Source organism: Anopheles aquasalis, chromosome 2 (assembly GCF_943734665.1).
Source record: "Anopheles aquasalis chromosome 2, idAnoAquaMG_Q_19, whole genome shotgun sequence".
Taxonomy (NCBI): domain Eukaryota; kingdom Metazoa; phylum Arthropoda; class Insecta; order Diptera; family Culicidae; genus Anopheles; species Anopheles aquasalis.
Window position 1 is genome coordinate 17,842,952 of NC_064877.1, and position 22,345 is coordinate 17,865,296.

Sequence of the window (22,345 nt, forward strand, 5' to 3'; positions counted from 1 at the left end):
GGACTTCGGGGAAAAAGAGAAAAAAACCAAACAAAATGGCGTCGTGATTTTTTTTGTTTTGGGTCGATTTTCAGCGCGATTGGTGTGTGTAGTTTTGGTTTCTTCGAGAAAATGCGAAAAGCGTCCCGGTGAATTTGGAGTTTTACTACAGTTAATCAACAGAGTGCCAGAGTCTGCGAAATGAAGCGGTTGGTATACGTTTTCGTGTTTTATTTTCGCGCTGTGCTGCGTGCTGAAGAAGAAGAAGCGAGCATCCGCGCGCACGCGGCATAATTTATTTATTTTCTTCCGCTTCTCCACCACAACACAGAACAAACAACAGTCGAACAAATAGCGGGAAACCGGTGGCCGGACACCCGCATGAGAGCGAATCATCCTCGGATGAAGAACCGCTCGATGCATACGGAGGAAGAGGAGGTGGTGGCGCAAACAGCAGCAAACGCGTATCGTTGTCGCTTTCCAAGCGTTCCAGACAGTTTGCCCAACAGCATGCCATGGGTGACGACGACGACGAGGAGGTGGCCGGCCCCAGCAACGGTACAGCGGCGCTTTCTCATCTCGATGGTTCCTTGGATCGACCGGAGAAAATTGCTAGCATGTTGATGCACGCCACGGAGAAAATGGAACGCTGCTGGAACTTGGACCTGCAGACGTGCCTCACACAGTATGTCGCGCTGCGACCCAACCCGAACTTCCCGGAGGCGGCGATGGTAGTGTCCTGTGCGGCCATGGTTTACGGCCGGAAAGTTGATTATCTTGGCGAAATCGTGATGCACATGAGCCACGGGCAAAAGATGAGGGAGCACGAGGAGAAGGAGGCCAAGAAGAAAAGTGCCAGCGCGGGTGAGGAGGGTGACGGAGAGAGTGGCACCACCGGAACGGCTGCTCCAGTGAAGGAAGGGCGTAAACGATCGGCCCGCTTCAAACAAATCCGGGAATCGGATTTCGACGAGATGGAGTTCACCGTGAAGGATCGGGATGTGGTGCCTCTCGAGCAACTGATTGAACCACCGTCGAGGACCGTGGAAGTGGACTGCCGTACGAAGGTGCGCCGCATGCAGGAGATGTGCGATGAGCTTCGTGCCGGTGCAACGAGTAAACGGCGCGCAGAGATACTGAACCGGTTACGGGATGAGGCGGAAATTGGATCTCTGCTGTCGAGTCACGGGATGGTACGCCGGAATCCCATACTGGATCCAGAGTCCGGTGATTCCATTGGCACGCGGTTCGACTATCAAGTGTTTCTGAACTTTATCGATTCGAAAACCGGTGGCCTGATTGCGGAACACGACCTCAAGCACTACTTCCAGCGGCGCGACGTTATCGATATGCTGCACGAGCAGCACGAGTTTGAACGGGAACGATGTAGCCAGTTAGGAATCGCCCAACCTCAACCGATACTGAATCTGCAACCGCGGGAATGCCGCCTATTCTTGCCACCGGAGTATCTGCGCAATCAACACAGCATCGACGTGCAGGATACATCGGATTTCGAGAAGGCACTGATGGAGGCCCGCATCAGCAACTATCGCACGGATCCGATTCTCGAGCTGATGGGTCCGGAAGACGAGAAGCGCCTGTCGGCGGCAGCGGAAGCACGTCTGGCGCAGGATGCTACACCGTTGGCCGGCAGTATCAGAGCGGACGATTCCGGGATAGGTGATTGCTTCAGTGAATCGGAGATCAACGCCAATTCAACCCAGAATACCGATGGAACCGTTGGCATGGATACGCTCAATAACACCGATGATAATCCACCCGACGATGAGCTGATGGCATTGGAGCGAAGCGAAACCGAGGGAAACCCCACTGCGGATGGTGTGACAGGAGGACAGCAGGCGGGTGAAAAATCGTCCGGTGAAGGCTTGCGACTCAGCGTGGACGAAGGCATCGGGGCAGACCGAGATCCTCCATCGCTGACACAAACGCCTGCTGCGGAGAAAGACGAACCTCTCGCAATTAGCTTCGGTCGTGGTGTTGTGATTCCGAAACCAGCAGCTATCCGGCCGGTACTGTTGCTTATCAATATGCTCGGTTTGCCAGAAAAAAGCGTCCAAAAGCAGTTAATTTTTTCGCTACCGGCGGAATATCGACCCTTAAAACAGGCCGTAAGTATCGTGTTAACACCATTGCCATTCAACCCGCCCTGTCGGTCCGTTGTTAACCATCGAGTATCCTTTGCTTTGCAGATTTTGAAAAGAGTTGACGTTCGGATCAAGGATATCTTTACTCTTGATCTGTATCAGCTGAATGCGGACGCGATGGATCAACCCGAACGACCAGTGTCGCCGGAATTGGAAGGTATGGTACAAAATAACCCTGGTAAGCTTTTGCCTTTGTTCGATCTAATGTCTTTTGCTTTGGTTGGAAAACAGATTTTCTCGGATTCGATGAGGATAACGACCAATCAGCTGCTAAATCACTTCAGCGGCCAACAAAGAGGTCCACAAAACCAGTGAACGAACCACTAGCACGGCCTGCATCGCCAGAAGCTGATTTCGCGGGTTTCGGTGAAGAAGAAGTACGGGCAACACGAGAAAAGGCGACGGAATGGCTCTCACGTTGTCCCGCTTCGGTCAAGCTGTTTTTGGAAAGTCCAAAACGGACGGAACCTAAACCTGGATCGGATCCGTCCACCCCGAACCGCACGCTGTCCTGCGACTCGGGAATATCGGACACCATGGTGCAGCAATCTGCAAGTTCGTCGAGCCTCCCGGCGGTCCCATCGATCCCCGAAGAAACGAACGAAAATGATGGCATCGAGAGCGACCCTTCAAACGACCGCATTCAGCAGGAGCTGGCGGCAGAAAGGGACCTGAAAAAGGTCACCAGCGAGTGGGAAAGCCGGTTGAAACCGTTGCTGCGCGAGTCCGAAAGGCGAAATCATTTCGACATTCATGCGTACGGCACGGAAATCATCGACGCGTTCGCTGAGGATGCCAGTCCAACGACCGGTGGGATCACACTGAGCCAGGTGCTCGAAAACAAACCGCCACACAGCATCGCACGCTACTTCCTGTCTGCGTTAATGCTGGCAAACACAAACAATGTGCGGATCGCGAACGGGAACAGCGATATGACGCGGCGTTCCAGGTTGGATGAGATTTCGCTTCACCTACTCGACCGAAAACGACACCATCAGGAGCTGGACCAGCTGGGAGAAATGTTTGGGTCCGATCCATACGGCCAGCCAGGTCCAAGCCGGAGTACGCGGGATAAACCGAATCGGAAGCGGAAAAGCGCTCCGATGGCCGCTACACCACAATCCGATCCGAACGTCCGGTGGATTGAGCAGCAAGGTACGGCCGGGACGAGTACGGCCGATAAGATGGCCAAACGGAAGGTGCCAGAGAATCGCAATGTTATTCCGCAGTTAATGCGTTTCGAATCGCCTCAATTAAATCTACTAACGGAACGAGCTGTTGACGAAGAGCTAGAGGATGAGCTGCTTTCGATTGATCTGGAGACGCATCAAGCCGAACTGATACCAGCGGCGGCCCGGCTTACCAATTTTTCATGTGCACAAAGCGTGCACTCGTTGGCCGATTCGGCCTATTGCAGCACAATTCTGGACGCCGATGTTGCATAGTAGGCGGCTCTCCAGTTTGCCCAGATTCTCAAACCCACTCAACAACGCATTTCACTGCCCTCCGAACGATAGCTAGCATAGTTACATCACACATTAACACCACAACTCTCCCATTTCATACGGACGAAAGTACAAACGATCATTCGGATAGTTGCCCCATCTCTCAGTATCTCTTACCACATGTACCATATCGCTTAATTCCTGCCCTCTACTAGCAAGCTGAAGCTCTTATTGGTTCTACCAAGAACTTGCACGTAAGATCGTGACGATAGCTTTTAGGATAAATGGATTTTTGTTTTTCGTTTTAGAAACAATTGAGCGTCGAACAACGTTGTATCGATCAATTTCTTAGTTTAGGAAAAAAAAATATCGAATATCGATTTTGTGTTCCCCACCCGCACAAGGCAACCGGTGTGTAGTCTTCGCAATACCCAGTTTACTTTTGCTGCAAAGCATCTTATTTTTACATTTTCGTTCTCTATTATGTTAAGGTTTCTTATCTTTAGGCAGGGCATGATCAAAGATCGAGAAACTATTTACAAAACCACCTTCAAACGCAAACTGTACAAAGGATAGGATAGTAGCCAAACGGGCGAGCAAATTAGCTAATAAGCGTTTACGGCAATCTTCTCTTATTTTTAACAACAGAATATAAGAAGAAGCACCTTTTTCTATAAATTCGCTGTTCCAACCATCAATTTCTTCCTCTCGGTTGTTACACTTTCGTGTTCCAGTTGCTGCCATCCTCCGGTAGCAGATTGTTGGTTATCAGCAACACGATATCGACGATCCACCAGATACCGATTCCGCCGAGCGTGAGCAGCTTTCCGACGGCTGTTCCCGTCTGGCCGAGACAGAACCGGTCCATCCCGAGAAATCCGAGCAGTATGCTGTACAGGAGCGTCGTGACGAAGTAGTGATCCGTTTGTTTGATGCACGGGAATCCATCTCGCATGAACTCACGCGGTCCGTAACACTCGATACTCTCGTACACCGTGCATTTCACCTTCGTGATCTCCACCTCGTCGTAGTAGACTCCGCCCAAGCGAACGCACCCGTAACCCTGCTCGTCCCGGGCCGTGCGGTTTCCTTTGAGATTGAGCACATCGTCGCACTCCATGAATTCCAGCGGCAGGAAGGAACACTTGACCAGCGCCGAGAGCGGGTTGAAGGTGCTGCCCGTTTGATTGAATCCGCCCACCGCCGCATCCCGGTCCTTGTGGATTTGTGCCGTTTCCGCGATGAAAACCGACGAAAAGAGGAGTAAAACCAGCATCGCTGTGATCGGCCGGATTGCTTTTTTTAGTTTCTCCGTTTGTCGTGAATTTTGAGGTAAACAGTACCCTTCGGGAAAATGGTAACAGGAACAAACCCCTTCGGGAACGGTTGACACTTCGGTTTCGGATTTTAAATTTCTTTTCCGGAGATTTGTGGCACAGGAAGTGGATTTTTAATGTTTTCCGCTAATCAGTACACGATCCCGGCACTACTGGTTCGTTCCATTCATCGGGCTGTATGAAGGCTATCAGCTCACCCTTGATAAGGCTCATGAAGAACTTGCTAATCGTGATGGTAGCCCGATGCTTCGGTGTCCAGCGTGGATAGTCGCTGCTCGTATCACGGAACCAAAAGGTGGCCGCTCGTGGAGCAACGTACGTGATCGTAACGTTTTCCTTCGCAATCGCACCGATGTTGTAGAGCTCTAGGCTGTCCAGGTTGGTGTAGGTCCCGCGTAGCCACCGAATCATCGCGTCAAATGGGAAGCTTAAAATGGTACGACGCAGCGTCATCAACCCGTACGACACGCAGTAGATGGCGAATCGTAGCTACACATTTGCAAAAGAACAAGATACAATTAAATAAAAGTCATTTGTAGAGGGTCCGAAATTGGCTACGTACCGTGGCGAACACAATATAATAGAATAGAATAGTCGGCAATAGAAACAGCAAAACCGTAAAGGATAGAGTGGCAAGAAAGAGCTGACGATTCATGTAATCGTGTGCCTCCACACGATCTCGCAGAACGTTACGCTTCTTCCCCAGAACCGTTCTATAGAGGGACCCAATCCCGCCGACTTCGATACGGTAGAGGCTGCAAAAATCAACAGAAATTCAACTAAATTAGCTGTTATCTAGCGTGTAGAGCCGGCGGGTACTTACACCGCTACGTAGATGTAGAAACAGTGCGCATGCAGACTGATTAGCACAATCAGGTCGGAAAGCATCGCTGCCTGGAATGAGAGCCCTAGCAGACCCAGCATCGATAACGGTACGAAGAGGAACTGAATAGCAGGTGAAAGAATGACTGGAAAAGAAGGAATAAAGCGGATAACTACACTAGGCAGCTGATGGATATCGAATGCCAGGGAACTTACTAAGGAACATCCACCAGAGATCCACCTGATAGCTGAAGCAGCTGAAGAAGAACTCGTTCAGTGAACCGTTTAGCTTCAATCCGATCGGATTGCCACGGAGCGTTTGCAATAGCCGCAACAAGTTGTCCACAACAATCTGCAGGAAAGGAAAGCCATTTAAAAAAAAACCCTCCACACCAAGTAGCTGGCCAGTATGCACGGCATGTACCTCTGCAAACTCCATAAATCGCGTTCCGGGATTACCAAAGCAGAGAATCAGACTTAAAACGGCCACACCGAGACAGATGTCCACCAGGAGCGTCCACTTGACCGCGTTGGCTCCCTTTTGCTGTACGCATTCGCTCCACTCGTTGAAGTGATAATACAGGGCCGTTCGCCGTAAGCCCATCCCGAGGATACTCCCGGCAGGCCGCAAGAGATTGATCGCCCACCGTACAGTCGGTTGGTTGGCCACAGCGCTCAGCTTCTCGCCAATGCCAACGGGTTCCACTTTCGTGGCTTTTATGAGGCGTGCCAGGTGCAGCAGATCGTTATCACAGTCGGTGGCGTGCAGATCGTTTTCGGCCAGATTGTCGAAACCCCGATCGTCGTAGATGATGAGCAGCTTGTTGAGGGATTCGATCGTAACGCCCTTCACCTTGGCCATCACATGCTTGATGCGGCCGCTGTTCGATATGACTAGCCGCAAGAAATTGTCCTCCCTGGCCAGCTGTTCCCGTAACGACCGGTCATTCTGGGCCGCCCGGTACTGGGTGTAATCGCTGACGCTACAGATTTTCCCAATCGGTTCTGGATACGCCGGCAGTGGCCGATCGTCCAGAACCGTGAACCGGATCTCATCGCGCAAATCTTCCACCAAACCGTACAGCTCGCAGAACGTGCAGCTCTCGATCAGCTTGGAGGATAGATAGATTTTGATATTCATCGTTCTGCTGGAAATGAAACGGAAAACCGCCCGCAGAAGCAGGAATAAATTATGTTTCACGGAACCACTTTTGCATTGTTACGGTCTTGTGTGCTCTTTTCGAATCCGTTTGTTTATCGAGAATGACAACTGCGGACAGTGCTGCCAGTGAATGTCAAACGGAAGACGCGTCGAAAAAAAGACAAAAAAAATTGTGCCGCGGTTCCACGAAAATCTGCAATTTTACCTGCGCCCTCGCGTGTTAATCCGTAAATTTACTATCAAAAAATCGCACAATGGCCGATTCCAGCGTGGAAAGTGGTGCCACGGCGGCCCCCGCTGCGGCGACGGCCGAAAACTGGGTGAAGAAAGCGGAGGATCAAGAAATATCGACTCTGGTAAGGACCGCAGCAGGCTCTGGGGAGGTTATCTGAGGTTAATGTTCGGTTGCCTTGGGTTCGCACAGGTTGGTGGATTGAATCTAGAAAAGAAGGACAAAGGGAATGGTGCCGCAGGTGAAACAACGGCCACCTCACAGCCTGCGGCGGAAAATGGAGCACACGCAGCGGCGGCACCAGCCGGTACTTCCGCCCCAGCCGCAGGAGCGCCACCGCCCGGAACAGGTGGCGAAGAAATTGAAACCGTAAAGTAAGTATCCGCCTCACCGGGACGGGTTAGTGGTCAGTAGATGGTTTGTCACGGTATTTTACTCCTCCTTCCAGTCCGGCCGATGCCAGTTTGTTAATGAAGATCATCCGCAAGGGTTTGGTAGAGTCGAAGCTGGATCTCGAGGTGCAGCGCAAAGATCCATCTTCACCGTTACATTCCGTGAAATCGTTCGAGGCGCTCCACCTGAAGCCAGAGCTGCTGCAGGGCGTATACGCGATGGGATTTAATGCCCCATCGAAGATTCAAGAAACGGCGCTGCCCACGCTGCTGGCCGACCCACCACAGAACATGATCGCCCAGAGCCAGTCGGGTACGGGAAAGACGGCGGCGTTCGTTCTTGCAATGATCAGCCGGGTTGATCCACGCAAGAACTACCCACAGGTGATCTGCCTTTCGCCCACGTATGAACTCGCCATCCAGACGGGTGAGGTGGCCGCCAAAATGTCCAAGTTTTGTCGCGACGTTCGGCTCCGGTTTGCCGTGCGAGGTGAGGATGTTGCCAAGGGAGAGCGACTTACCGATCACATCATTATCGGTACGCCCGGGAAGCTGATGGACTGGGGCATAAAGTTCCGGGCGTTTGATCTGCGCAAGATTTCGGTATTCGTGCTGGACGAGGCGGACGTCATGATTGCGACGCAGGGCCACCAGGATCAGTGCATCCGCATTCACAAGCAGTTACCGTCCACCTGCCAGATGATGTTCTTCTCGGCCACGTACGAGAAGGAAGTGATGGAGTTTGCCGAATACATCGTCCCGAATCCGATCATTATTCGGTTGGCGCGCGAACAGGAATCGCTGGACAACATCAAGCAGTACTACGTAAAGTGCCGCGATCAGAACGAAAAGTATCAAGCGATTTCCAACATCTACGGTGTGATAACGGTTGGCCAAGCCATCATTTTCTGTCATGTAAGTATCACGGTGGTCGAGGGAAGCCAAGGTGGTCCAAGTAACGCATGAACGCCGCCACTCTTTCAGACTCGCAAAACTGCCGGTTGGTTGGCGGAACGAATGTCCAAGGATGGTCACTCGGTGGCGGTGCTCTCCGGTGAGCTGACTGTCGATCAGCGGCTGGCCGTGCTGGACCGTTTCCGTGCCGGACTGGAGAAAGTACTCATTACCACCAACGTGCTCTCGAGAGGTAAGTTTGATCGCACCGTCCTCTGGTAACTATTGCTAACCCTATTTCCCATTCGATCATCGTAGGCATTGACGTGGCGCAGGTAACGATCGTGGTGAACTTCGATCTGCCGATGGACCAGAATGGTCGTGCGGATTGTGAAACATATCTGCATCGCATTGGCCGTACCGGTCGCTTTGGTAAGGGCGCATCAAACACATTCTAGTGATAAAGGAATCATGGTTACTGAAACGAATACTATTTTCTCGATTGCAGGCAAGAGCGGTATCGCGATTAATTTGGTCGAGGGTGAGCACAACATGAAAATTTGCAAAACCATCGAACAACATTTCCAGAAGAAGATCCACCTGCTGGATGCGGAAAATTCGGACGAAATTGAAAAAATTGGCTCCTAAGAAAGCGACTACCTTTTCCTTTCCTTCCTCGCCGTACGCCGCGCTCTCACTTGTTCGATATTCATTGCCTGCCAGGACTCCTTAAACGAACCGCTTTGCTTACAAGGCATGCAAAGCATTAGAGATTCATTTATTGTGGCACGTCGCGTGTGCTCTATCAGAACAGGCCACTGTTGCGAGAGCTGCTGGGCGTAGTAACTATTGAACCGACTTCCCGAGAGGACACATGAAGTAAACCTATGAATTAATGGACATCCACTACAGTAAAATAAAGTTTTGTTTTATTTAAAGCCTGAGGCGTCCTTCTAATTTGTAAAACAAACAGAAATTAACGATCTACGTAGCGGGTTCGGAAAAAACGGCGGAAAATCATCGTGGAGAACCTGCTAGTATAAACAGAAAGCAACATAATTATGCTGCACTGGCAAAAAAAAAGTTGCCTCAGTTTGCCTTTTATTTTCAGCCTCATGCCTCTCGTTCTTTCGTACTTTCTTCCGCGGCGGCTCGCTGCTTTGGCTACGTCAACAACACGTTCCCTTTTATCACCGGTATCCGCAAGCCAGTGCCAGCGTTCTCGCGGTTTCCAGTTTTCCAGCGACGGTGTACAACGAAAACGTGCTCGCCTTTGCCTGCCCACTATCACCAGCGATTTCCAGCGACACTTCTCCGGATCGCAATCTCCAGTTTCCGCAGCGATGACCGCCAGCAAGTACCAGATCTCGGAACGGGGTGCCCCCAACTCGACCGACTACCGGGTGTTCTTTAGTGAGTATTTCCTGCCAAAGGTCATCGCTGCGGTGTGCTAGCATCATTTGAATTCGTATCGAGTCCGTGACCCCCCGGCGCTTCGTAGAGCGGCCGGGAAAGGTTGATCAATTGCATAACCTATAAAATAGTTAATCGGTCGCGGCGGCGCCAGTAATCGCGAACCGTGGCCGAGAACTTGAGTCACACTCGCGGATTGATTGTAAAAGGCGCGAGCTCGCTCGCTCGCTCGCCTGCACGCGGAAGTGTTGACCTTCCCGACGCGCGGGGCTTATACGCGGGGCTTTGCGTTATCGGCTGATAAGGTGACGCTCGGTTGGCGGTGTTTAGGTAGCAGCTAGAAATCAACGGGTTGCGAGAAGCGAGGGGATTTGTATAGTTTATGGAGCTGGGCTGCGGTCATCGAGAATGACCGCTGCAGTAGCTGCGTTCCAATATCGTCCACCTGCGGCTGATGGGAGGGACGTGTTGCAGTTCCATGATAAAGATCTATCGCGTATCGTCATCGATCAAGCTGCCAATTATCAGTTCAAAAAGATTGACGTGCACACGACACGCAAGGGGACACGCGGGCACTCGAAGAACTCCCCTGCTCTGGGCGGCCACTTAACTTTTCCTCATTAATTTCACTCTTTCGTTGTCGTCGTCGTTTCATTGTAGAGAACGAAAATGGACAGGCCATTTCACCGCTGCACGACATTCCACTGTACGCCAACGATGCCCGGACCGTGTACAACATGGTCGTGGAGGTGCCACGCTGGACAAATGCCAAGATGGAGATCAGTCTTGGCGAGGGTCTGAACCCGATCAAGCAGGACGTCAAGAAGGGCAAGCTACGTTTCGTGGCCAACTGTTTCCCGCACCACGGGTACATCTGGAACTACGGTGCGTTCCCGCAGACCTGGGAAAACCCGGACCACCTGGACGCGAACACGGGCTGCAAGGGTGACAACGATCCGATCGATGTGCTCGAGATTGGGTCGCGTGTGGCTCGGCGAGGTGATGTGCTGCAGGTGAAAATCCTCGGTACGATCGCACTGATCGACGAGGGTGAGACGGACTGGAAAGTGATCACGATCAGCGTGAACGATCCGCTCGCTGACCAGGTGAACGACATCAACGACGTGGAGACCGTGTTCCCGGGTCTGCTGAAGGCATCGGTCGAGTGGTTCAAGATCTACAAGATCCCGGATGGCAAACCGGAGAACCAGTTTGCGTTCAATGGCGAGGCGAAGGATGCCGCGTTCGCTATCAAGACGGTCGAGGAGACGCACCGGTTCTGGCAGCAGCTCGTCAACAAGGAGGTGGAAAACAATGGTATTTCCTGGTAAGGTCACTCTTTGGGTGCTCACGGAGTAGAATAAGTAATGGTGATGTGACTCTCTCTCTGTCATTGCAGCCTAAATACCACCGTCGATGGATCACCGTACCTGGTGGCAAATGATGCTGCCAATGAGGTGTTTGCCAAGAGCTCCGATGGTGGCAATCCGGAACCACTCAGTGAGACACGTAAGTTCGCAGGCCGACCGGTCTTCCAAAACTACTAGTTTAAATCTAACTGCTAATTAATGTAGTTTGATTCGCTCGTATTCGTGACACTGCCGCTAATTTGTTAATTTGGAGCTGCGTGCTTTGATTTTTTATTTTCTTTTCTTTATTTCCTTTTGTATTTCTTATCACACCGTGCATTCCTGCAGTAGACAAATGGCACTTCCGCCTGGAGAACAACTACTCCAAACTGTAGGTCTTCGACCGGAGGCACAGTGCGCGACGTAGCAAGCAATGCAAATGCAAGTAGGCTATTGTGCTCGTCGGAAATAGTAGAGGTGATTGTTGTTTTAATTTTTAGTGGCAGTGGCCATCTAGATGCATGTGGTGCATGTGCTGTTTTGGTTGTGGCTAATAGCTTCTTTCTAACTCCATTTAACATTTTCTAATTACTATCGTTTTTTGTAGCAAATTCAAATTTTCATCTAACGCTCTATATGTCTTCGTTCTCCCCTCTCAAAAACAGTTGATAAATGGCACTACATTACGCTCAAATAAGGTGCTAAGCAGAGAACATTCGATATTGGAAGCATTATTGGCAAACGGATGCAAACTCATTGCAAAGCAGAAGAAGACAACATGCACACCACCCACGCGCACGCACCTCATACACCCCGTTAGTGAAATTGTAAAAGGGCACCTCATCCTTAATGGCACAGAACGGTGTGCTCCCCCCGATTGGCGATTTTTAATTTATTTATCGGCAGGCAGTGCACCCTGCCAGCAAACAGCTAGAAGCGGAAAACAAGGAGCAAGTTAAAGTAGGCAGCCGGAGGAATCGAGGTGTAAGCATTTAATAAAACTACGTACGAAGCAGCGAATTCCAATGCAGTAGGGCATTTTGTAGTTGGCTTTGAAAGAAATTATTGCACCGTATTTGCATTGGTGACAGGTTGCGGCGGGGATAATGTGTCAGAGCACTACACGGCGTCGTGTCCCTGCGTGCTGGTCTGCCGGAACTGCGCAAGTCCGCCCCGTTCGAGCCGTGGAGCAGCAGCAGCAGGAGCGCAGATGGTGAGAGCGAGCACATTTCTCTCTGATTTGGCGAAAATGGCCAAAGGGAAAGGGCTCGCAAGGATCCCTCTCCAATGGGGCGCCCAAGGTGGCACAGTTTTCAATCGGATTCGTGCGTTCCAGCGTGTCGGAAGTGTGTGAGAAGTAGCACGGCGTGCGTCGTCGTTCTCTTGGCAACGTTACTGTATACGCTGACATCATCGTCAATTCTCCTTCATCTCGCTAGTGAATGGTGAATCTTTTGTTGTTTTGATTATCCTTATCGTTTTTTTTCAGTGGCGTCTGTTCCCCCCGCACCACATTGTGTGCTCAGGCGACAAGCATTAATTTGAAGAACGACGCACAAAGGGTACCGCAGGATTGTGTGAACGAGGGGTACGCACAACGTGGCGTTAGCATTCCAAAACATCCTCCCCCCGACGGTAAAACGGAAGTAGACTGCGGGCTAGGGTGCCTGGAGTCCTCGTGTGTGCTGTGGCAGGTGTGCGGAGTGGTGAGCACGTACGCGAGCACGCGTGGATCCGTGAGTGAACCGAGTACTACATGGACGTGGTGTTGTTCCGCCGTGCTCACAGTAGGATTTCACCCCTTGCAACCGGAAGTACGGAAGACGCGCGGTGTGGGAGCATTAAAAGGGTATATTTTTTTCTGTCCTGATTCTAAGCTCCTCTTTCCCCTCCCCTTCCACGTGTTTCTAGCTCGTGAAAGTGTCGCTTTTTCTACGACGAAAATACCGATCGGTGTCGGCAGTGCGGTCTCGGTATTCACCGGGCTTTTTCCAAGTCGAACGTCCCGCACCGGAGTAGAACCACCATTCTTAGTGCCACAGTCACAGTGTGTGGGCTTGTTTGTGTGAAGCAGCGGAAGTGAGTGTACTAGTGCCCGACACACTCGGCGTTCCCGTTGATTAGCATCGTTGGCTAGCTGGCCTTTGCCTGGCCTGGTACTCGTTAAACCGCGAAACGGCACGATGAGTAAGCTGTGGTTCACCTTTACGGTGTGCTTGCTGCTCGCCACGATCGGCTCGTCCGTCGTCGATGCCAAGAAGAAGCTCCCTAATGGGGGTAGCACCGGTAGCAGCGGCAGCAACGGAAACAAGTACAGCGATGGGGATTTCGAATTCATCGACGAGGTAAGTCCCACGGCGAAGGTTACTAGGATTAGCTACCGGTTTTATGGGCGAAGCCTACTACGATATTAGGAGACCGGTAAGCGCGTTCAACCACTGTGCTTGACCCACCGGGCGGGGTTAGACGATTAAGGAGGATATTGAATGTTTATGTCCTCTATATTTTACCAACCATATCCCTGATATTAGATTAGCCCCCCGTACCTCCATTCAATTATCTGCTGCACATACCTTTCTCTCTCCACAATTAATCTTCTGTCAACTTAACAGGATTAATATCATGCAAACAACCTCGATCCCAATACTCGCTGGCGCCCGTGAGATGAGGTTTCATAATTTTCACCGAAAATGGTCGCATCGCTCTGCGAGACATGCAATAATTAGCGAAATGACAAGCCAAATTAGGTCGCACGGCGCCACCGGCCATCGGCATAACGATAATGTTGATCTGCGATAGAGTTTTCGTAATTATATTTACATAAGCAACAGGGTCGCTTGGGAGCAAACCGGACTGGAGCGACTAGATTGTGGTTCCCGATGCTGATGTTACCGATTTCCCAGCGTAGCAGTCAATCAACATTCGGTGGGGGGAACATGCATCAGTTATCTGCTTTTTTTGTCCATTTTTACCCCCATTTATCTTTGGACATTTGGGTCCATTCAGGTCGAAGCCTACAAACTGTGCACAAGGGATGAAAACCGATAGCCACTGGGGTTCACTCTTAAAGACTTCCCTTCAACCATGCTGGTTTTCTGGCACCCAGGCTAGTTTGCACTTCATTCGAACAACGAGGCGGCTAGAGCGTATAGAGCCGGATTAGAGAGCAACAGGAGCAACGTTGGCGAGCGCTACGGTAGAGCACCGGGACAAAGATTATAGGTTAGCTCAATTACAGCTGCGCTTCGGCTTTCGAACATCCGAACCGTGGACGATTGGTGGGCTGCCGGGGCTTAAGGATCCCCAATATCTCGCTGCTGGTGCGGTGTGCTTGGTGCAGGACCAGTCCGCCGTAAATCTTATCCGCCTCGTTACGGTCCGTCGCATCGTGGTGGTTGTACATATGTGCTTCATACTACCACACTGGCCACATCCGGGGTCTTCTTACGTCGTCGCTGAGTACGATGGTGGAACACAAGAGGCGTACAAATGGTTTAATTAAGTTACGCGACGTGCACGTTCGGGGGAAGCGCTCCTCTCTCCCCGCTCTGGGTTGCTCCGTTATCCCCCCCGTTGGCCAGCTAATCAGTAGTTCGAGGAATACGGCATTCCCAAGTGGATGTTCCGGGAGGCCGAGAACAGCGACTGAAAAGCACTGTGCCTAGTGCCACACTAGCGGATAGCGGATCCCCTTTTCCCTAGGCTACTATGGTAGCATACAGTGGTTGTCCCCCGCCATTATGAAGCTGGCAGAAGTCCACCGGAGTGCCCGGACCGGACGACGGAAACGATGACAAACCATTGAAATTAATTAGCATGTCATAATCTGGCCGTTATGGTGCGAAACCGAGACCATGGCGCGACCAGCCACGGATGAGGTGTCGGCTGTGTCTACGTCGCATTCGTGGCGCGTCGGATTATTATTTGGCCATTAGAAGTGAGTATTATGCACATCTTCGTCGTCTCTGTCCCCGGTGATGCACACGACCGTCGTCGATGAAGTTGATAATGAGCATTTGATGTGCCATTTTCTGCTGCGTACGGACACGGAAATGTAGTGATACATACACATGGAACGGATGGCGCTTAATGGTGTCCTGGGGCGCGGGACATGGATCCAACGAATGTAGTACAAACATCGAGAAGTAGGCGGTGCTCGCGATCTATTATCGGCATCGCCTACTTGGAAACGACGAAACAGGAGAGATCTCAATACAGAGACACACGCCAAATCGAAGACAAACGACACCGGTAGTCGGCATCCTTAGTAGGCCTGTCACCTGCCACCGGCGGCGACAGGAGAGTTATCGATTTGGATGTAAATCGCCATCCGCACCAGCGCCCCTAGAGACAGGACTGCGCTGTCCTGGCCTGTCCTGTCTTATCGATTATAGTCTGCTAATAATCGGGGTGGCCTGCCAGTTTCGTCGTTCGTTCGTCGTTGCGCTGCGACGCGTAAATCAAGCCCGGATACCGGATGCCGGCCCGGCCCCTGTCGGCTGGTGGTGTTTGAAATGAAAATTCAATCGAAAATGGCGGAAAACGGGATAAAATGGATTTTCCGGGGCTTGGTACGCAAATTGCTTCCGCACCTGGCGCCAGGCTTCGACCTATTCGTGTTTGGTTTGTGGATCCTGCGCCATGCCTAACTCCGCCATGGTTTTTGGTCTATAATATCCTTCGCTGCGAGAGAGGGCTTTAGGCTGATGAAGCAGCGGACCCACGGCGGAACCAAGAAATCTTCGGAAATTGATTGTTTGCTTTCGGATTCGATGGGATGGGGAGTGGGAAATTCAAATAGCGAACGACAACCATCGAGCGACGACGGAGCAACGAGCGATCGAGCGGTGAAAGCGGGAGCCCGAGTAGCTCCTCGTTCGAGAGGCAAAAATCAAAGAAAGGTTTTTTTGCTCCTCAACATCGTCCTCGTCGTCGTCGTCGTCATCGTTTGGTGGCTGAGAGGAAGGGCCCGCGCGGTTTGTGCGGGTTAGCGCATTAGATCCTCTCGATGCTGTCGAAGATTTACGGCCTTAAAACGACTCTTTTGGGCGAGTTTTGGGTTTGGTGGTTTGGCGCCAAGGCACGAAACAAATGGAGAATGAATTTTTCAAGAGCCAGCCAGCCAGCCAGCCCGGCTGCCAGTTTGATGTGGCTGAAGCTGAATGGTTCGACAGATTAATTTCAGCCTTCAGTCGCTGCTCCGGATTGGCCTTTGGACCGATAGAGAACGAGAAATAGCGGCGAGATGCCCCGAGGACACGTCTTTTGGATGCGGCTGTTTTGAACGTTTGGTGGGCGCTACGCCATCGACAGTCACGTCATGGGCTTTTAAAGAGATTTACCCTTTATCTTCCGTGTGTAATGAAGGTAACTGATGGAAGGATTCTTTATTCTGTGTAGTTGCTGGTCACACAGCACGGGGCAACAAATGAGAACCCTGAAAACTTTCCCGAAGAGCGGTTAACCTCGGGTCCGATGGAACGGTTTAAATGGTGCCTCCGGGAAGGGATGAACAATTACATCGCATTTAAACTTTTGCTCGATAATTGTTCGAACATCCAAGTGATGGGGCCAGCCATAATCGAAACCATCTCGTCTCCTGATGCGGCTCTCTCTCCCTCTTTCAGGCTTTGTCTAAAAGTTTGTTGAGGGTCTTACGGCCTTTTCGTTCGCGTCCGGTGACCCGGGGGTCTCTCGTACCGCCAACTTACTACATACTACTACATTATTCAAATTGCTGCTCATCCGGCAGCGGTCACGGGTGTGCCGGGTGGTGCAGAAGCCTTGGAGGAGACTTAAACGTAAGACCAACCAAGGTTGATGGTGCTGCGACATGCGATGGATGTTCCGGACCGCATCAATTGCGGTGGCTATTGCTTCATTTCGGGATCCCAAAAATTTATGACCAAACGGCTCGTGCTACATGTTCTATCGGTATCGTTGCCACTTTCTCCCGTTTTCTCTTCTTATTTCTTAGCTCAATTTTCATTATTCCATCGAAACGCTTTATGACGAGGGCTCAAGCTTCGTGGAACGGCGATGATTGCAAGTTGCGAATGATTGGGAGGTTTTCTCCCTTGGTTTTTGCCGAAACAAATGAAATCCATATTCATCGTTTTGTGAATTATGTATTTATTTTTTCGCTCGAAATGAGAGAAGGGGACTCATTTGCGAGGGAAAGATGAGATATGAACACAAACACCACAAATATTCCACAAAACATTTATGCGCTAAGATTCCTCTAGAAGGATTATTTCTTCAAGATATGGCTAGAAGGATATGAAATGTTTGTGGATACGCGTAGCTACAAAGAAAGAACTTTACTATCGTCAGTTTGTGTGCCTGTGCGCAATATCCCGTGGAACGTCTAGAACCTGATTCGATAGAACCCTTAACCTACTCTCCTGTTAGCAATCCTAAAGGCAAAGTAATTATTGCTGCTGTTGCTGCTTACAACCGACATATTTTGCGAGCAATAAAACTGCACAAAAGTCCAATCCAAGAACTAGGGCACAGAGAGTATTGTGCATTCAAGCGCAGAAGTCGTTCAAGTTTTGCAAACAGCAATTGCATCTAACCGCCTCGCTGAACACCAATGTACCAATTACGGCCAACCGGCTCCTCACGCACGCAGTGCCATTAGAAATAAGAGACAGTTTTGGATGCTCGTTAAAGGCATAAATCATTGCGGAAGCATAAAACGGTAGGGGAGAAGCAATCGCAGCGCGACTGCAAGAAGCGTAAAACGATCCTCGAGCGCCATCGGAACGTGGAGCTTTTTTGTTGTTGTTCCCACGATGCCCTTCCTCCCCGTCACGTCCAGCTTGATGGAATGCCGTGTGTCCGGTTGATCATCTCGCTGCAGCGCTGGACTGCATTAAAATGTCCTCCACATTATTCCGCCTCGTCTGCTTCCCTTTTTCGTGACTTCTTCCCAGGGAGACGATTCCGTTGTCCTTTCCCGTTCATTCTCGCAATGATGAAATTTGGTTTTATCAAAAGCTTACATAATGTCTTGCGACATAGGATAGTGCACGAGTGAATGAGCGCGGCTCCGCTCGGCCACATTGGAGCACTTCCAGCAAATGGAGCACCATACAGTCCACGGTGCGAGCAACGGACGGACCACAAGAAGCTATGTAGATGCTGCGCAGACCAATCGAGCGAGCACGAAAAAGGGGCACAGCCAGCCAGCCAGCCAGACAGACGGACGAAAACGAACCAACAAACAAGTGAGGGCAGATAAAAAAGAAAGAAAGAAAGAAAGAAAAAAAATACGAGGAACGCTGGCGCCTGTCGGGCTGGTACGCCGGACTGAGCATCTCGTAACATTTCAGTTTTATTCCTTTTTCTCGCCGTATTTATGTTGTGTCCCGGGGACCGGGCGCATCTCCCACCCAAAGATGTGCGACTCTCTGTCTCTTTTTTTTTTTTTGCCCACTCCGAGATCGCGCATTGCTTACTCGGCAATTCTGCGGGCTAGCTAACGGACTGGCTCGGTTCGCTGGCTGGTTACTGGTATTTTGTAATGTTCCTTATCCTGGGGGCGATTCTTCTCCGCGTCCAGGTTTTTGCCGGACCGAGCCAGGCGGTGTAGAAGTCATTTCAAGCGAACTTGCGAACGACTGAACTTCGCTTCACGTTTCCTTTCGCGTCGCTGCCAGAAGAAGGGTAGCCCGCAAGTATCTGCCAGATGCTGGCAGACGTACACGTTCCGGTGAGATCGAAATGGCACACGGGAGGAACGCAGGACGATTCTCGTGCCGGTGTCGGTCGATATATGCTGCTCGTCTATATTTGCCGATACGCACCCTGGTACGTGGGCATCCGTGTTTGCGCACACACGAAACAAACACGGCTCGGCCCGGGCAAGACCTTTCGATCGATCATTGCTCCGTACACGCGCGAACCCTTGCTTCGGTGCCGTTATTTGAAGTGAGGGGCTTCCGGACCTTCCGGGAGTATACTATCCTGTGCCTGCGTGCGTGCCTGTTTGCAGAGACCATCCCGTTCCGTTCAGACACGCACGGTCACGCCATGACGATGCTCGATGGAGCCATGTGTTATGCTCCCGCCAACGGGCACACATTCGTTTGGGGGTTTGGGAGAAAGGAGATGAAATGGAGACGCCGGGTCGACGAAGGGAGGAAGTCACTTCCGATTATTGGCTGATTACTGGCAGTCAACACACCAACCAACCAACCGATCAACCAAGTGGTGGTGGAAGGGAAACGTTGACTGTTGCGTCAGTTTGTCGCTTCGAATGATGGTGCGACATCCTCCCGGGGGCGCCAACATGTCCCCATTTGGTACGGCTTATCGTTTGCCTGCCAGCTAGCGAGCTAGCTTATTCCATTTCCTGAAAGTGTTGCCACGTGGCCAACACCTCTCGCTTCCTTCTTAGTGCAAAGGTCCGATGATGATGTCCAACTCAATTCCACCAGCGTCAGATCATCGGATAATGTTTACGGCACAAGGAGGATCCGAGATCACTTCCAGAACTCTCTAGCAAGCGAGCTATAAACGAGACATTCATCGTCCGCCCACGAGGAGACGAGGACACTCGTGAACGATGACACGAAATTGCTTTAAACTACAATTCTCGCTGGAGCAGGCAACCACCATCCTCCCCAAGTCTCCGTGGGGGTTTGATATGGAAGCAGCAGCAGCATAAACATGGCTGGCGCCAACGCAAGTGGCAAAAAATCTGAACCATATCTCATTGAAGTGAGAACAAATGGTGGATACATTTATCATCGCCCAACGAGCGAGCCAGCCAGCCAGCTAGCCACGGGGAAAGCCACTCTTCATCCGGTCCATTCGACCCCCCCCCCCCTCCCAACCATCCCGCCACCATTCCGACGCCACCATTTTTCACATTTCACGGTGGGCGGAGACCGTCTTTCAGCAAAACACATTTGGATGATTTAAATAGTCCCTAGGTGTTACCCCTTCTTCTGCTTCCGCTTCCGCTTCTTCTTCTTCTTCTACTGTTGCCACCGTTGTGATCCGTCCTCGGGAGTACCAATGCGGGGAGGAGGTAGCAGTCGTAGTCGCCATGCCCCCGCCGTGTGCTTGCGCTGCCCATAGTGTCAATAGCATTTATCACTTTCTCCACCGTTCGGCCACCGTCACCGTTACCGGTATATTACCTTTCGCTTCTTCACCATCAGTTCCGGAAGGATCACCGTGACCGTGGTATTGCTGCTGCTGCTGCTGCTCGACTCTGATAGCTGTTTGCTCCACGAAGAAGGGGTGCGGTGCGAGGTGCGTGCGCTGGCCTCTCGGCTGTCGCTCGGCACTCGTTTGTGCCGTTTGTAAATGGCTCCACGGCAATCGGGATCGAGGTGCTTGGTTGCGGTGCTGGTCGGAGAGAAAAATGCGGGAAAAAACCCATTTGCAGCTGGGAAATGAATTTTTAAATCCCAATTTGCCCCACCATTCGCTCCTTTTTCGCTCTCTCTCTCTCTCTCTCTCTCTCTCTCTCTCTCTCTCAACCCTCTTGCTCGCTCTTTCAGAGGGGACCGGAACTCTGCATCGGAACCGCAGCAACGGATATTGGTTTGTGGCCCAGAACTAGGGGGTGGAGATGATACAGAAGGCGAAGCGGCTCGTGAATCGCGACTCGTGACCTGCTAAACAGCCAACTGCCGGCCGGGGTTGGAGGCCTTCTGTAGCCCTTTTCCCTTTTGCCTCAAGAGGAGTTCGGACGTCGAATTCCCAATTCCAGTCCAGTAGTAGCAGAAGAAGGTACTCGACGGCGGCGGCGGCGGCGTGTGGCCTAGGATAAGAATTTCTTCGTTATCGGTCACAAAAAGGACCGCCTCCAAACTGGACCTACGCAAATGAGGCCACACGGCCACGAACGAACGGACGGACGGACTGGACGGACTAGTAACGGGTAGTACGGTCATGGCATTGCGAATTTGCGAGTACGGGACGATGCGAGAGTTCGACGCGGCCAGGGGATCCGGATGTATTCCGGATACACCGTGCGCAAAAGTCCGGGAGAAATCAAATTTTGAATATTTCATTCGAATTCTTGACTGGCTTCTCTTCTTCGGTGGCGGTCGCTTAAACCACATCGAGGTGGTGATTCGCTGAGGTAGCAAGTACGCAGTAGATGTGAAGGAAAGGGAAAGGAAAGATGGTCTACGCTGACCTACGCTCGCATTTCTTGAATTTCTGGTGCCATTCGACCCCTTACACCAACCATCCTGAGCGCTTTTGGGTCTGGTTTGCATTAATTCTCCATTTTGGTCGCCGGCTCCTTTCGCGCCGATGAAGCCAGCGCACCTACCACCGGAAGAAGAACGGCGCCATTCCATTCCGGTGGAGGACGGTTGGACCGGAATGGGGCCTTAATTTTGGTCTTTTGTTTTTCTTCCGCCTCAACTCCATCTTCATCGCCGGGCCGGGCCAGGCCAGTCCAGCCAGCCAGGAATCATTCAATTTAAGGGCTTCACCGAGGCACACACCGAGCAGGGGGGAAGGAAAGGAAGGTGACCGGAACGGTGGAACGTGCGAGAAACTTTTGGCGCGCTGGCGAAGAAGTTTCTGCGGAGTTTCGGGTTTTGCATTTGACCCTCGATACGGCAATACCACCAAGAACGCAAGCGTCGTGGAGTGGACGCGTCAGAGTCGGTGCTCGCGCGCGCGCGCATCTCGCCCTTTGAGGTTCTGTTGCGGTTTTGGATTCTTTTTTTTCGCTCCCTGGCCCCCCCAAAACTCTCCAGTGGAATTCGTTCAGCGTGTTTAGGATAGCGATTTACATTCATTTCGTTTCATATTGCGAATGGGATTTACCATATAAATCTTGTAGAATGGGGGAGAGTGCGAGCGTGAGAGGTCCTCTGTTCTGACCGTAACCATAACCTCAATCAACCACCATTCTGCTGTGTGGCTTGGCGCCTGGTGGTGTGGTTCACCTTTTTTACACGCCCGGTTCCGACCCCCCTCCCCCTCGGGGGCACAATGTTGGATGTGTCATAAAAAGCATATGACACGAAGAGTGCTTGTAGATGTCAAATCAATTTCTTCTAATGGCACTCGATTCTTCGGGCACCGGTTTCTTGTTCAATCGATCCCAGCAGCCCACGTTGGGAAGTGCTTTTTCTTTAAAGTTGTGCGCCCCATGGCACTTTCAGCTTGGCGC

General features: G+C 51.4%; 6 protein-coding genes across 12 annotated transcripts in view; 4 read left to right on the forward strand and 2 right to left on the reverse strand.

The window, feature by feature from the left end:
- Positions 1-67: 67 nt before the first annotated feature.
- LOC126570564 (uncharacterized) lies at positions 68-3,718 on the forward strand. The gene is made up of 4 exons (XM_050228408.1): positions 68-188; positions 311-2,108; positions 2,190-2,301; positions 2,376-3,718. Exons 1-4 carry the CDS (start codon positions 181-183, stop codon positions 3,587-3,589), a joined length of 3,132 nt encoding a protein of 1,043 aa, XP_050084365.1. The 5' UTR covers positions 68-180; the 3' UTR covers positions 3,590-3,718.
- Positions 3,719-3,858: 140 nt separating this feature from the next.
- On the reverse strand, positions 3,859-4,901 carry LOC126570565 (TM2 domain-containing protein CG11103). The gene has a single exon (XM_050228409.1). It carries the CDS (start codon positions 4,863-4,865, stop codon positions 4,305-4,307), a length of 561 nt encoding a protein of 186 aa, XP_050084366.1. The 5' UTR covers positions 4,866-4,901; the 3' UTR covers positions 3,859-4,304.
- Positions 4,902-5,022: 121 nt separating this feature from the next.
- LOC126581549 (uncharacterized) lies at positions 5,023-6,982 on the reverse strand. The gene is made up of 5 exons (XM_050245273.1): positions 6,173-6,982; positions 5,965-6,100; positions 5,750-5,894; positions 5,489-5,681; positions 5,023-5,415 (listed from the first exon to the last, which is right to left on the reverse strand). The coding sequence occupies exons 1-5, from the start codon at positions 6,887-6,889 to the stop codon at positions 5,053-5,055; spliced, it is 1,554 nt and encodes a 517-aa protein (XP_050101230.1). The 5' UTR covers positions 6,890-6,982; the 3' UTR covers positions 5,023-5,052.
- A 97-nt stretch (positions 6,983-7,079) lies between these two features.
- LOC126580447 (DEAD-box helicase Dbp80) lies at positions 7,080-9,366 on the forward strand. Its single transcript, XM_050243905.1, has 6 exons — positions 7,080-7,266; positions 7,335-7,516; positions 7,591-8,449; positions 8,519-8,681; positions 8,747-8,860; positions 8,937-9,366. The coding sequence occupies exons 1-6, from the start codon at positions 7,165-7,167 to the stop codon at positions 9,074-9,076; spliced, it is 1,560 nt and encodes a 519-aa protein (XP_050099862.1). The 5' UTR covers positions 7,080-7,164; the 3' UTR covers positions 9,077-9,366.
- A 150-nt stretch (positions 9,367-9,516) lies between these two features.
- LOC126580463 (inorganic pyrophosphatase) lies at positions 9,517-12,210 on the forward strand. Of its 2 annotated transcripts, none has more exons than XM_050243906.1 (4): positions 9,517-9,841; positions 10,502-11,168; positions 11,241-11,350; positions 11,539-11,667. In XM_050243906.1, the coding sequence occupies exons 1-4, from the start codon at positions 9,544-9,546 to the stop codon at positions 11,583-11,585; spliced, it is 1,122 nt and encodes a 373-aa protein (XP_050099863.1). In that variant the 5' UTR covers positions 9,517-9,543; the 3' UTR covers positions 11,586-11,667. The 2 variants fall into 2 exon arrangements, with proteins under 2 accessions (XP_050099863.1, XP_050099864.1); XM_050243907.1 differs by lacking the exon at positions 11,539-11,667 and adding an exon at positions 11,856-12,210 and having other exon boundaries at positions 9,518-9,841.
- A 304-nt stretch (positions 12,211-12,514) lies between these two features.
- The window catches only part of LOC126571121 (proteoglycan Cow), a 75,215-nt gene continuing 65,384 nt past the window's right edge, over positions 12,515-22,345 (forward strand). For 3 of the 6 annotated variants that reach the window (XM_050229395.1, XM_050229400.1, XM_050229401.1), the window contains exons 1-2: positions 12,515-12,635; positions 13,102-13,535. In XM_050229395.1, the coding sequence (XP_050085352.1) occupies positions 13,374-13,535 (162 nt within the window). In that variant the 5' untranslated portion in view covers positions 12,515-12,635; positions 13,102-13,373. Of the gene's footprint in view, positions 12,636-12,724; positions 12,826-12,985; positions 13,005-13,101; positions 13,536-22,345 lie in introns of those variants that run through there. The other 3 variants (XM_050229396.1, XM_050229398.1, XM_050229399.1) reach the window with 3 other exon arrangements.